This window comes from Pelophylax lessonae (genome assembly GCF_965119305.1).
Source record: "Pelophylax lessonae genome assembly, chromosome: 4".
NCBI lineage: Eukaryota > Metazoa > Chordata > Amphibia > Anura > Ranidae > Pelophylax > Pelophylax lessonae.
The window spans coordinates 221,438,708-221,454,512 of record NC_138771.1 but is presented as its reverse complement, the minus strand read 5'-3'; the positions used below and the strand labels follow the sequence as shown (position 1 = coordinate 221,454,512).

Below are 15,805 nucleotides of genomic sequence, written 5' to 3'. Positions count from 1 at the left end.
GAGGGGTGGGAAGACAACGCAAAGAAGAATGTAACTCCCTAAAGGTTAACATAGCCAACCAGGTAATATGGAGCTCAACCAGGAACATCTGGAGCTCACCTAGTAAAAACATACATCCTCAAAAGAGAACAAAAAAGATTATCTTTAAACAGCAGCCTGCAAAACCTTGTGGCCAAAAGAAGCATCCAAGGATGCCACACATCAACTTTGTAGAATTTTGTGAACATATGCACAGACGACCAAGTCGCCGCTTTGCAAACTTGCATCACTGATGCCTGATGGCGAAAAAGCCCAAGAGGCATTAAGCTCCAGTAGAAGGCGCAGTCACTGGAAAAGGAAGAACCTGACCCTTCAGTGAATAAGCCTGAACAACCGTCTGCCTCATCCACCTGGAAATGGTCGCCGCAGATGCAGCCAATCCCTTACGAGGACCCTGAGTAAGGACAAAAACAGCATCTGACTTTCTAAAAGACTCAGTAACCGCCAGGTAAACTCTGATCGCTCGAACAACATCCAAAGAATGCAAGGCAATTTCTTTAGCATGCTCGGGCCTGGGACAGAGTGAAGGCCGCACGATGTCTTTATTCAAATGAAAATCAGAAACCACTTTAGGGAGAAAAGACTAATTTGGTCGGAGAACCACTTTATCTCTGTGGACCACCATATAAGGCGAACGGCAGGACAACGCCGCCAATTCAGACACTCTGCATACAGAAGTGATAGCCACCAAAAAGGCAACCTTCTGAGACAATGAAAGCAGAGAAATTTCCCTAATGTTCTCAAAAGGAAGCTTTTGAAGAACAGATAATACCACATTTAGATCCCACGGAGGTAGCGGGGACCACCTTGGAGGAGCATTATGGCGCACTCCCTGAATGAAGGTATGAATCAAGGCATGCGTAGCTAATGGGCGTTGAAAATATATTGTTAAGGCTGACACTTGGCCTTTGATAGTGCCCAAAGCCAACTGCTGTTCAACCCCTTTCTGCAGAAAGGCCAAAACCCTAGGAACCAAAAACAAATGATGGTGCATCTTCAGCGATTCGCACCATGAAATGTACAATTTCCACGTACGATGATATATCTTCCTGGGAGTCGACTTCCTAGCCTTCAAGATCGTAGGAATCACAGAGTCAACATGACCTCTATCTCAACACCTGACTTTCAACAGCCATGCCATTAAAGCAGGATGGAAGATGGAACCTGAGACAGCAGATCTTCCCTGAAAGAAGTCTTCAAGGAGCATCGGCGACCAACCTTACTAGGTCTGCGTACCAAGAATGGCGAGGCCAGTCTGGAGCCACCAGAATGACCGGAATCCATACCACCTCTATTCTGAGTAGAAGCCTCAGCAGAAGTTTTAGGGGAGGTAATGCATAGATCAGCCTATACCGACCCCAAGGATGTAAGCCACAGCCGTGGCATTGTCCGATTGAATCCGAACTGGACTATCTTGCAGACGAGTCGTCCAGTGGCTCAGACAAAGCTTTATTGCTCTGAGCTCCAAAACAGTTATCGGTAGTTTTCACTCTTCTACTGTGCAGGTTCCCTAGGAACAGAACCTCCCCAGCACCCCGCCCCAGAACAACAGGCTGGCATCCGTAGTTACCACCATCCAAAACAACGGAAGGACTTGCCCTGGCATAATGCTGGAGAGTGAAGCCACCATAACAGCGCAGCTCTGGTGTTGCAGCTCAACCAAATCAAATTGTCTAAGGACTTTGGATCCTTGTTCCATTTGACCAGAATCTCTCGTTGCTAAGGTCTGGTATAGAACTGAGCAAACGGAATCGCCTCAAAGGTCGATACCATCAGACCCAAGGCCCGCATGCAAGTTCACAGAGAGGACAGATTGTTTGCCAGCAATGACCGGATTTCCCCCTGCAACTTTTGCAGCTTGTCTGGGGAAGAAAGACCCTCGCCAAGGCTGAATCCAGAGACAGGCCCAGATAAGTCTCAAGGAAGGTATCAGGGCGGATTTCTTGAAATTGATGGTCCATCTGAACTCCAGCAGGGAGCTGACAGTGACCATCAGGGCTGAATGAAAGTCTGCTCTCAATAAAAGATCGTCCAGATACCCCAGTACCACAATCCCCCATTGGCGCAACAAAGCCACCACTGGGGCCAGTAGTTTGGTAAACACCCTGGGAGCGGAGGCGAGACCAAAGGGTAACGCCACAAATTGATAATGTTCCACTGCTATGTCAAAGCGTAGAAACCACTGGTGACCAGCTTAGATAGGGATGTGTTTATATGCGTCCTTGATATCTATGGAGGCCAAAAAGTATCCCTGGTGTAGAGACGCCACTACCGTCCGAATGGATTCCATGCAAAATCTCTGTACCTGCACAAAGCGGTTCAGAGCCTTGAGATCCAGAATTTGACGCACTTTGCCCTCTTTTCTGGGCACAGTAAACAAGTTTGAATAAAACCCTTGAAAGCGTTCCAGAGAGGGAAGATCCCTCTCCCGTAGATCCCTCAATTGGTCTAGAGAGAGGCGCAGGTTGGACAAGAAGAATCTGTCCGACGGACGAGATGGGAATTCGATCTTGTACACTGATCGGATCAGTTTGTGAACCCATGTGTCCTGAATCAAGGAAGTCCAAGTTTCAGAAAGGAGCAAAGACGTCCCCCCAACCCAGAAGTGGGTGAGAGCGCCCCTTCGTGCAGACGAGGATTTGTCCGCAGATCTGGACTGGCCGGTCTTTGATTTACCTGACCATGGCTTCTTGGAATTACCAGAAGACCTGAATGGTTTCCCTTTTTCTTGCGACCCGGAGGTACGGAAAAGCTGCTTATGAGCAGTGAAGGAAAGCCCCCATCTAGGATGTGGCGCCTTGCCCTTAGAGGACTAAGGAAGAAAAGTACTCTTCCTCACGTAAGGCCTTTGATCAACTCAACCAGAGAGGATCCAAACAGTGGCAGCAGGTGTTATGTTGGGCGCAGGGGCGCCGCCCCCCCATCCCTGCATCCGGCCCCCTAATCTGCATGCAAGGGCGCCGGACGCATGGAACTTAATGGGGGTTTTTTTTTTAAATCATCTGATTAGAGCCAGAGGCTCTAATAGGGTGATGCAAAGGGTGGTCCCGGGGCACAGAGCAGTGCGCCCCAAGCCCACCCATTGTGTGACAATAGCGAACTAAAATTCACTATTGTCACACCGATCCTCCTCCTGGCGTTTAATACAGGCTTCCTGATTGGCCGCAAGGCAAGCCCCATGCCATTGGCCGAGGAGGAGGCGGGAGCAGGAGGACTCGAGGAGAGTGGAGACCCGCCACCGGGGGGACACAGGGAGGAGAAGCCGCCACCGGGACTGAAGAGAAGTCGCCGCCACGGCTGCTCCGGGTAAGTGCACTGGTCTCGGGGGGGGCCCCACACTGCATTGAAGGGGGCACGCACGCACGCTGGTCACTGCATTAAAGGGGGCATGTACGCTGGTCACTGCATTGAAAGGGGGCATGTACACTGGTCACTGCATTGAATGGGGCATGTACGCTGGTCACTGCATTGAAAGGGGGCATGTACGCTGGTCACTGCATTGAAAGGGGGCATGTACGCTGGTCACTGCATTGAAAGGGGGCATGTACGCTGGTCACTGCATTGAAAGGGGGCATGTACGCTGGTCACTGCATTGAAGGGGGCATGTACGCTGGTCACTGCAATGAAAGGGGACATGTATGCTGGTCACTGCATTCAAAGGGGGCATGTACGCTGATCACTGCATTGAAAGGGGGCACTCTGGTCACTGTGCATTGAAAGGGGGCACGCTGGTCACTGTGCATTGAAAGGGGGCACGCTGGTCACTTTGCATTGAAAGGGGGCACGCTGGTCACTGTGCATTGAAAGGGGGCACGCTGGTCACTGTGCATTGAAAGGGGGCACGCTGGTCTCTCTGCATTGAAAGGGGGCACGCTGGTCTCTCTGCATTGAAAGGGGGCACGCTGGTCTTTCTGCATTGAAAGGGGGCACGCTGGTCTCTCTGCATTGAAAGGGGGCACGCTGGTCTCTCTGCATTGAAAGGGGGCACGCTGGTCACTCTGCATTAAAAGGGGGCACACAATACCTTATTTACTGAAGGCCCCTTTCACACTTTTGCGACCTCAAAGTCACGCAATTTTTTACAGCGTTTTTTGCCGCAAAGCAATGCCTATTACATTTTTCTGTTTGCGATGCCCCCCCCCAAAAAATTTTGAGCACCAGCCGCAACTGGATCCAAATAACCTCTCCCCCAAATAGGGAAGATCTGTCAAAGCCTATTTGGAAGCCTGGTCCGCGGACCAGCTTTTCAACCACACCATGCGTCTAATTGCAATCCCCACTGCCGACGACACTGGTAACTAGGGGAACCGCATCCAGGGACGCATCACACATGAACACCAGGGCTTGAGCCTTCTGGTCCTTTAGTTCCAGCACCGCTGGGGAGAGCTGCTCTGCTTCCAAGTTACCTCTTAGTAACTTCACCCATTCAGTTACCGTCTGTGACACCATGACATTCACAAATACTGGTTTCAAAATGGAACCCGCAAGCACGTACAGATGGTGGGAGACACAGGGTCCGCGAAGGCCGGGGAACCTTCCACTGGAACCACAGTAGACGAATTCAGCCTGGAAACTGGGTGATCCACCTTAAGTGGCAGGGTCCCCCTAGTGGAAACTGCATCTGCAAAAGGATAACGGCGTATAAAGCGCTTAGGCACCATTAGCATGTGCTTGATGCGCCGCCATTGTTCATTGACAATAAAGTAAAAAAGGATACACCTTGCCCGATTTTCGGGATTTGCGGGAGCCAAAAGACAACCGTGAACTTGACGCAGTAGATTCAGTCAATTTTAAAGTTTCCCACACTGAAACTAAGTGCTTCCACCAAAGTGTGTTCCCGTGCAGTGGCAGACGAGGACAGGTCCTCTTCACCATCAGAATGCAACGACACTGACCCGTCAGGGTGGGGTGTGTCTGTGGTGGCCAAGTCTGTCTCAGAGTCTGAGGAAACTACAGAGGGAGCGAAAGCAGAGGGCGTTTGCGGCTAGAAACGCTATCTTAGACACAAGGCTTTTCAGAACTGCCGTAATCGCAGACATGGGCTGCGACCCAGAAGGTTCCACAGCTACTCCGAAGGGGTCTGTAGGTGAAATAGTACCCTGGGACTCCACACTGCACTGATATGAAAAAAATCAAGTCACTTTAAAAGTCGCTAAATCGCCATCCCACCGCTAAATGTGGAACCTACCTGCTGAGTTCCTTCAAAAATTGTGTGCAAGTGTACCTGGAAGAATTGATGCTGTTTTGAAGGCAAAGTGGAGAAAACACATTTTTTGGTTTTCTCCAGGTTTTAGAATTCCCAAATTAGGGTCTGGTGACCGGAGACTTCAAAGAGATTTGGGTGAGAGAAGCCTCTATCCCTGTGCCCAGGTTTACCTGACCGAGGCCCCTAGCCTGATATTTCTGCCTGCTGCCAACTTACTGCAATAATGCTTCTGCCTGCCGCATGAACAGACCACACGTCTACCTGCTACTGGGACCAGTATTTTGGCTGTGCTGACCAGGTCTCTGCCTGGATAATTCCTTTGGCTGTTGCTGACCACATCTCTGCCTGCTGCCTGGACCAATGCTTTGGCTGTGCTGACAAGATCTCTGCCTGCTGCCTGTACTGACTATGGACAATATTCCTGCCTGCTGCCTGGACGACAACTTTTGCTGTCACTGACCACGTCCCTGCCTGCTGCCTTGACCAGTGCTCTCCTCAGTGGACAACTGCACTACTAAAACCACAGATAATCTTTTGTTTACCCTTTGCTCATTCTTAGTATGTACATGCTATATGTTAGATGAAGGGCCTTCAAAAATGATAGATTGTCAGGAAACTAGATGTGTAATTTATTTCCCTAGAATACCTGACGGTGCTCCTTGCATACTAAGCCTCTCTATATGGCCAGGCTGTGGGGAAGTCTCACATGTGGTATTGCTATATTCAGGAAGATCAGCAAAATTTATTTTAGGGTGTAGTTTTTGGTATGTACATGCTATGTGGTAAAAATATCTTATAAATGGACAACTTTGTGTAAAAAAAAAAAAAAAAATTATATATATATATATATATATATATATATGCACATTTTCATTTTCTTTCAGCAGTTTTCGAAAACTTGTGGAAAAAAATGTCATGTTCAAAAGACTTATGGCTCAATATTTATATGTTGGGGTGTTTTCTTCTCAAAATGGGGTCATTTTGTGGGTAATTCCATTGTTCTGGTGCTTCAGGGCCTGTAAGTATAATAGGTAAAGAAATTAGACATGTAATTTATGTCCCTAGAACACCTGATCGTGTTTCTTGCATGTTGGGCCTCTCTATGTAGCTAGGCTGTGAAAAAAAAGTATTTTGAAAAAAATGTATCGCCATACTAAGGAAGAGTAGCAGAATATGTTTTGGGGTGTAGTTGCAAGTATGCATATGCAGTGTGAAAGAATTAACCTGTTAATATGACAATTGTGTGAAAAAACAAAAATTCATGGTTCTCCAAAGAATTGTGGGAAGAAATTACATCTTCAAAAGACTCACCATGCCTCTTCCTAAATATATTGGAATGTCTACTTTCCAAAAAGGGGTCATTTATACTGCCCTGGCTTGTTAGTGTCTCAAGAAATTAGGTAGGCCTTCAGTACCGATCAGGTCTGATCAATTTTCAATGATTGGTACCATAGCTTGTAGACTCTAACTTTCACAAAAAACAAATAATATACACTGATTTGGATTATTTTAACCAAAGCAATGTAGCAGTATAAATTTGGACCAACATTTCTGAAGAAAAATGATTTATATTTTTTTTATTTTATGATTTGGTGTCGGCAACGAAAGAAAGAAATTGAATCCTCTGCATGAGGCCCCAATAAAACACTGAAAATGTCCTGATCAATTCCACCACGATGAAGAAGATTCTCTTCTGTTCGTTGACATATTTTTGGACATTTTTCTGTTTTTGCAGCATGCTGCTTTTTCATATGATCAAAATAGTGATCTGGACTTATCTTTTCGGCAGGAACCTCCTGCACCTCCTGTTGAATATCTTCTGTCAGCCATTGTTTTTTTTTTTCCAATACATTATCAGAAGAGAAAGCATTGTTCTTGTATTGAGGATTCAAAAGACTTGCAAGCAGAACATTTTTAATCTGTTCATGCTTCTCAAAACATATATCAATCAATGCTCTTTGGCTTGACAGATCATCATTTGAAAGTTAGAGGGTGTTGTGTGCCATGACACTGAGGTATGACATATCATCAAGCCTCATTCCTTTCCGCAGGCTTGCTCCACTGTCTCGAAGTAGCACAAGCATCACTTGGTCTTTGTTGATTCCCCAGTCTTCAAGCATGCCTAGAAACATTTCTCTACTGTACTCAGTGTGGGATCCTTTCATCACTTTTGTATTCAACACCAATTGCCTTTTTGTCCATGCGCTGTCAATGAAGTGGCATGTAAGAATCATTAGTGACTCGCCTGACTCTGTTTGTCCTGGCAAGCAGTCAGTCGTGAATGAGAGTGCATTGCAGCATTCTCTGGTTGCAGCATAGTCTTTACTTTGTCAACGACCTTTTGGTGAAGCTTTCCGAGCATTTCTGTTCGATAATACTTCTCACTCTTCAGTGTGTAGCTTGGCTCAAGTATGGACATTAACCGCTTAAATTCCTGAGTCAGACACCATTGTAAATGGCTGGTCATTAGTGACAATCATCTCTTTGATTACTCTGTCCAGCAGTTGGGATCTTCCATCTGAATCTACACAGTGACACCTGTTTTTTTTCAGAAACATATCTGTTATTGTTGCCTGGGATAGTGGAGGAGGTATTTCAAAATCACATTGATATTCATTTTGTTTTTTCTGTGCTGCTGTGATATAATTCAATATGATTAACTCTTAGATGGGCCCAAAGATTTGATGTATTTTTGTTTTTTGCAGTTACTGATCCCATGCTTATGTTTGTACATGTGTTGCACACTGCTGCTTTTCCTGGAGAAGGTTGAGACGAGAAATAGTCCCAGACCACACTTTTTCTCTCCTAATCCATCTACATTTCAATTTGAAAGACACAAAAAAGATTTAAAAAATGGCTTGCTGAAGTTGCTGGCACCCTCGTGTGGGTTGGTGGCTGAAGCCCGGCAGTGTGGGTTGCTTGCTGGCACCCTGTTGTGGGTTGGTGGCTGACGTCTGGCAGTCTGGGTTGCTTGCTTGCTGGCACCCTGTTGTAGGTTAGTGGCTGATGCCTGGCAGTGTGGGTTGATTGCTGGCACCCTGTTGTGGGTTGGTGGCTGACGCCTAGCAGTGTCGGTAGCTTGCTTGCTGGTACCCTGTTGTGGGGTGGCTGGCTGCTGTCACCCTATTGTGGGTCAGTGGCTGACACCTGGCAGTGTGGGTGGCTTGCTGAGTTGCTGGCACCCTTGTGGGATGGTGGCTGACGCCTGGCAGTTTGGGTGGCTGACTGGCACCCTGTTGTGGGTTGGTGGCTGATGCCTGGCAGTGTGGGTTGCTTGCTGGCACCCTGTTGTGGGTTGGTGGCTGACGCCTGGCAGTGTGGGTGGCTTGCTTGCTGGCACCCTGTTGTGGGGTGGATGGCTGCTGTCACCCTGTTGTGGGTCGGTGGCTGACGCCTGACAGTGTGGGTGGCTTGTTGAGTTGCTGGCACCCTTGTGGGTCGATGGCTGACACCTGGCAGTTTGGGTGGCTTGCTGAGTTGCTGGCACCCTTGTGGGTCGGTGGCTGATGCCTGGCAGTGTTGGTGGCTTGCTGAGTTTCTGGCACCCTTGTGGATCGGTGGCTGACACCTGGCAGTTTAGGTGGCTGGCTGGCACCCTGTTGTGGGTTGGTGGCTAATGCCTGGTAGTGTGGGTGGCTTTCTGGCACCCTGTTGTGGGGTGGCTGGCTGCTGTCACCCTGTTGTGGGTCGTTGGCTGACACCTGGCAGTGTGGGTGGCTTTCTTGCTGGCACCCTGTTGTGGGTGGCTGGCTTTCTGGAACACTGTGGTGGCCGGGTGGCTGGCTTGGTGTCACCCTGTTGTGGGTGGCTGGCTTGCAGGAACACTTTGGTGGCTGGGTGCCTGGCTTGGTGTCACACTGTTGTGGGTGGCTGGCTTGCTGGAACACTGTGTGGTCACTGTGGCTGGCTTGTGGCTGGATGCTGGCCGGCTGACACCCTGTTCTGTTGTGGGTCGGATGGCTGGCGGCTGGCACCCTGTGGTGAGTGGCTGAGGCCAGGGCCTGTGGGTGGATGGATGGCACTGTGACCAGACCTGACTGTGGTTGGCTGCACACGAGGGTGTCCGAGGCATTGGAGGCGGTCTTAAGGCAGAGAACGTGTGACGGTCGCGGTGAAATTACGTCAAGTATGGGCCCCGCAGGCGTGGGAGGCAGTGTTAGAAGGCAAAACGTGTGCGCGCAACATACGCAATGACTTCACGAAAATATTGGCAATATCGGTAAATCCAAAGGCCGATTCCGATATATCGGGGAAAGTGCATATCGGCCCTCGATATATCGGTGTTGCCGATAATTGGTCGTTCTTCAACTGAGTCAGCTGAGTGAATATTTGGCTCAGGTAACTTTTTTCCTCCCTGTCTAATTGTGTAAGAGAAGAGTTAGACGCACCCCTTTCTGTTAAAGATTTTGCTCTGGCCATCACTCAACTAGATGGATTTCTGGCTGAATGATATGCCTGGTTTCATCATTTAATATGTCCATTTCTTCTTGGTACAATTAAAAAAGCTTTAGAAGCTCGGATCCTTCTGCCCTCTATGACCTTGATTTGTCACACAGGGGTTTATTTACTAAAGCTAGAGAGGGCAACATTAGTCACAATTCTGCAGGGAAACCAATCAGCTTCCAGGTTTAATTGCTAAAGCTTAATTAAATAAGCTGAGGTTAGAAGATGATTGAATTCTCTGCAGAATTGTGACTCATTTTGCCCTCTCTAGCTTTAGTAAATAAACCCCACAGTAAGGGCAAACGGATACATTTCTCTATGCTAATATAAAGGAATAAAATCACTTGACAAACAATATCATATTTACACCCGGTCAGACACATAATTATGGATTTTAAGGCAATCCACTTAGAAAAATATTTTATCTTCCCTTCAAACCACACCAGATATTTGCACATTGCTTCCACATTCATAGTTTCACCCTCTTTCTAAAATGAATGCAAACTGAAAAAGGAAAGATAATGATAGTAAATGCAGCAGGCTAGACACACACACACACTAACGTCCACCCTCTTTGTATTATGCGCCTTAATTTCGATTTACCCAAATGTATACAATTGTATGTTTTTCTTGGGGTTAATTTCCATTTCAAGAGGATTATTGAAAAATACTAAATTATGAAATACAAAAACCTTCAGGAAAAGGCCCTGCCTTCTATGTTAAGGTGTAAATATTATGTGGGATAGATGAAAATATGTCTGAGGTCACAGTACCGATTTAGTGTGTCTTACACTAGAACTACATATTTCAGCTTTTCTTCTCGTTGTCCAATTTACAAACCCGATTCCAAAAAAGTTGGGACACTGTACCAATTGTGAATAAAAAAACAATGCAATGATGTGGAAGTTTCAAATTTCAATATTTTATTCAGAATACAAAATAGATGACATATCAAATGTTTAAACTGAAAAAAATGTATAATTTTAAGGGAAAAATAAGTTGATTTTAAATTTCATGGCATCAACACATCTCAAAAAAGTTGGGACAGGGCCATGTTTACCACTGTGTGGCATCCCCTCTTCTTTTATAACAGTCTGCAAACGTCTGGGGACTGAGGAGACAAGTTGCTCAAGTTTAGGAATAGGAAAGTTGTCCCATTCTTGTCTAATACAGGCTTCTAGTTGCTCAACTCTTAGGTCTTCTTTGTCGCATCTTCCTCTTTATGATGCGCCAAATGTTTTCTAAGGTTGAAAGATCTGGACTGCAGGCTGGCCATTTCAGTAGCCGGATCCTTCTTCTACGCAGCCATGATGTTGTAATTGATGCAGTATGTGATCTGGCATTGTTATGTTGGAAAATGCAAGGTCTTCCCTGAAAGAGATGACGTCTGGATGGGAGCATATGTTGTTCTAGAACTTGGATATACCTTTCAGCATTGATGGTGCCTTTCCAGATGTGTAAGCTGCCCATGCCACACGCACTCATGCAATCCCATATCATCAGAGATGCAGACTTCTGAACTGAGCGCTGATAACAACTTGGGTTGTCCTTGTCCTCTTTAGTCCGGATGACATGGCGTACCAGTTTACAAAAAGAACTTCAAATTTTAATTTGTCTGACCACAGAACAGTTTTCCACTTTGCCACAGTCCATTTTAAATGAGCCTTGGCCCCGAGAAAATGCCTGCGCTTCTGGATCATGTTTAGATATGGCTTCTTTTTTGGCCTATAGAGTTTTAGCCAGCAACGGCGAAGAGCACGGTGGATTGTGTTCACCGACAATGTTTTCTGGAAGTATTCCTGAGCCCATGATGTGATTTCCATTACAGTAGCATTCCTGTATGTGATGCAGTGTCGTCTAAGGGCCCGAAGATCACGGGCATCCAGTATGTTTTTCTGGCCTTGACCCTTACGCACAGAGATTGTTCCAGATTCTCTGAATCTTTGGATGATATTATGCACTGTAGATGATGCTAACTTTAAACTCTTTGCAATTTTTCTCTGAGAAACTCCTTTCTGATATTGCTCCACTATTTTTTGCCGTAGCATTGGGAGAATTGGTGATTCTCTGCCCATCTTGACTTCTGAGAGTCACTGCCACTCTGAGAGGCTCTTTTTATACCCAATCATGTTGCCAATTGACCTAATAAGTTGCAAATTGGTCCTCCAGCTGTTCTTTAAATGTACATTTAACTTTTCCGGCCTCTTATTGCTACCTGTCCCAGCTTTTTTGGAATGTGTAGCTCTCTCTTCAACATTTGATATGTTATCTATATTATATTGTGACTAAAATATAAGTTTATGAGATTTGTAAGTTAGTCCATTCCTTTTTTACTCACAATTTGTACAGTGTCCCAACTTTTTTGGAATTGGGTTTGTAGATTTGAATCTGAGTGCTTGCTACTTGTAAATGACCAGATTGTAATTATAAAGACATGATAATAAAAAAGGGCCAGAGCTAGGTAAGAGAGCGGGGTCCTCTCTATATGAAGCACTGTAAAACTCCTAAAGTATTTCTTCTACATTTAAAGTGGTTGTAAACCCTTCCATATATTCAGTGAAGTGAGTTTTCTTATCTCTTCATCCGTTCAAAGTCCAGAATTTACAAAGCTTGTAAAACTGTCAGAAAAAAGGGGGCAGAGAGCTGAAATTACACTCTGCATAGCTCAGTGAGGAGAGTTCTGAGAGTCAATTGGAGGAAACAGGCTGTCAATCAGTTGGAGTTTCCTGCATTGTAATTTTTTTTCTCTTGGTGTCAGGAAAACCCAGAAATAATCAATGCTGATAGCAGAGAAATGAAGCAGTAGACATAAATGACACTTAACGATCTTAATTGACACAAGTACACACTAAAGAAAGATATGCTTTGTTCATATTTCATGTCTAAAAGGTTTACAACTGCTTTAAATAAATATATATATATATATTACAGTAAACCCCCGCTCCATCGCGGTTCCCTTTTTTGCGGTCCCGGTATATTGCGCTTTTTTTTGTAATGTTATTTTACTATATAAATCATTAAAAATGAAATATTTTGGTGTTTTCCCTAGCTCTTGCTATGTCTCTCACTATCTTTTATGTGTTTAAATGAGTTTCTATTGTTTTAAAAGTGTGTTTAAAGACACTTAAAATGCTTTTACACGTACAGTGACAGTAAAAAAAAAAAACATGCCAACAATGCATTTTAATAGGACTCAAGATCCTCTAGTGGGACCTGTGCTCACTGCCCAACACAGCAGGTCCACCACTGGCACCCTGTGCTTTCACAGATGAGAGCAGGTTCACCCTGAGCACATGTGACAGACATATAAGAGTCTGAAGAAGCTGTGGAGAATGTTATGCTGCCTGTAACATCGTTCAGCACAACTGGTTTGGTGGTGGGTCAGTGACAGTCTGGGAAGGCATATCCACTGAGGGACGCATAGACCTCTACAGGCAAGACAATGGCACCCTGACTGCCATTAGGTATCTGGATGAAATCCTTGGACCCATTGTCAAACCCTACGCTGGTGAAGTGGGTCCTGGGTTCCTCCTGGTGCACGACAATGCCCAGCCTTATGTAGAGTATGCAGCCAGTTCATGGAGAGTGAAAGAATTGATACTACTGAATGACCCCCACGCTTGCCTGACCTAAAACTAATAGAACACCTCTGGAACGTTATGTTTTGGTCCACCCCACAGTTGAATCTCAGTCTGTTTTGGAGATCAGTGATGCCCTGGCCCATATCTGAGAGGAATTACCCCAGGACACCATCTGTTGTCTCTTCAGGAGCATGCCTCGACGTTGTCAGGCAAGCACACAAGCACGTGGGGGCCATACAAACTACTGAGTACCATTTTGAGTTGCTGCAATGAAATTTCAGCAAAATGGACTAGTCTGCTCTATCGTTATTTCACTTTTATTTTTGGGGGTGTCTTTAAAATCAGCCCTCTGTAGGTTGATAATTTTCATTTCCATCAAACGATGTGGCATCCTTTCGTTTCTATCACATTAATCAGTCCATATCAGTATAGATATCAAGCATATTTTCCCCATTGAGATCTGATGTGTTTTCAAAGTGTTCCTTTGATTTTTTTTTTAGATATATATATATATATATATATATATATATATATATATATATATATACACACAGTTGTGCTCATAAGTTCACATACCCTGGCAGAATTTATGATTTCTTGGACATTTTTCAGAGAATATGAATGATAACACAAAAACTTTTCTTTTACTCATGGTTAGTGTTTGGCTGATGCCATTTATTATTAATCAACTGTATTTTACCTGAAGTTATTTGTGGATTTTTCTTTGCATCCCGAACAATTTTCCTGGCAGTTGTGGCTGAAATTTTAGTTGGTCTAACCGACCGTGGTTTGGTTTCAACAGAACCCCTCATTTTCCATTTCTTGATTAGAGTTTGAACACTGCTGATTGGCATTTTCAATTCCTTGGATATCCTTTTATATCCCTTTCCTGTTTTATGCAGTTCAACTACCTTTTCCAGCAGATCCTTTGACAATTCTTTTGCTTTCCCCATGACTCAGAATCCAGAAACGTCAGTGCAGCACTGGATGAAAGATGCAAGGGTCTGTCAGGAGTCCAGAAACTCATTGACCTTTTATACACACACACACACTAATTACAAGCAAACAGATTACAGGTGAGGATGATTACCTTTAATAGCCATTCAAACCCCTTTGTGTCAACTTGTGTGCATGTTATCAGGCCAAAATCACCAGGGTATGTAAACTTTTGATCAGGGCCATTTGGGTAGTTTCTGTTGTCATTATGATTTAAAAAAAGTAAACACAGTTGATTGATAATAAATGGCTTCAACCAAACACTAACCATGAGTGAAAGAAAAGGTTTGGTGTTATCATTCATATTCTCTAGAAAATGGCAAAGAGATGGTTAGATAATGAAGCATTACGTTCTTTTACTAAGCAATGTTTTTTTTTTTTTATGAATTACTTACATCAAATAACTTTTCTATATACATTTCCTCATTGATTTTTTCCCGTAAAATATCTTGATTTTGTCGGACAAACGTGATATAGGTGTCTGCAAGATCCAGTCCAGGTTTCTGAAATTGAAGGTAACATTTTTTTTTTATATTCAGAACAAGTGAGTACATATATGCTGTGTGTTTATATATATTTATATATATGTGTATGTATATATAATAGAATATAAAATTCAGATTAAATTAGTGAGCTTGATCTGCTTACAGTAAAATATATCCAAAGTCAAAACTTTTCACTTAATTTAAAGGGTAACTCCACTTTCGTGTAAAAAAAATAGCAAATAAAAAAAATGATATAGCATATACAATTGCAACACAAGTCATATTGTAAATTAATGTTATTAAAAATGACATTACTTTTTCAATCTGCAGCTCTGTAATTTTCTGTAAAATGCAAACTGGCTACCCAGAGGTGTTGTACAGAGAATGTGTACAGAACGCCCTCCAGAAACAATTTCCTGCTTGTGTGATTGGCTCACTGATTTTCCCAGAAGTCTGCCTAAATTACAAGTCAGATTTCAGGCATTCTCCTACAACAGAAATGTCATTTTTTGGTGAGATACTCCCAATAGGAAATCGCATCTAAAGGGAAACCATCAATTTATTTTCCTTCGAGCCTTGCAAGTGTAGCAGCTGATTGATAATTATGAAACCACTCTCATTACATTCACCTACCATATGGACACAGACAAACACACAGCAATTTTTTCAGAATACCAAAAGGTAGGAATCTGCAGCAACATTTGTAAAAATCTTTACAATGTACATAGATCATCCTAAGGGGAATGTTTTTTTCTCAACAAATATAAAGTTACTCTTTAAGAAAGTGTATGCAATTGTTAAAATCTCTTAGATTTTTTTGGCCATCTGTGTCCCATTTGGAAGATTTCCCATTCACTTCCTGGTCTGCAGAATGAGAGGAAATCTCTTGACACATTTCACTAGGAACAAGTGTCCCAATGGGAATATTTGCCCCTAATTCTTGTAATGAACCAGCCCAAAATGTTGGACTATACCTCACTTTCAGTGGCAGTGACAAGTAGTGAGTACATCTCCATATTGGGCACAGATAGCAGTAAAAAGAAACTGACAGAGGT

The 15,805-nt window shown here is 44.2% G+C and overlaps 1 protein-coding gene across 4 annotated transcripts in view; it reads right to left on the bottom strand.

Moving 5' to 3' along the window:
* CADPS2 (calcium dependent secretion activator 2) overlaps positions 1-15,805 on the bottom strand; it is a 1,183,693-nt gene that overhangs the window by 54,207 nt on the left and 1,113,681 nt on the right. For all 4 annotated transcript variants that reach the window (XM_082254958.1, XM_082254959.1, XM_082254960.1 and 1 more), the window contains one exon: positions 14,661-14,768. In XM_082254958.1, coding sequence (XP_082111084.1) covers positions 14,661-14,768 — 108 coding nt within the window. The remainder of the gene's footprint in view (positions 1-14,660; positions 14,769-15,805) is intronic.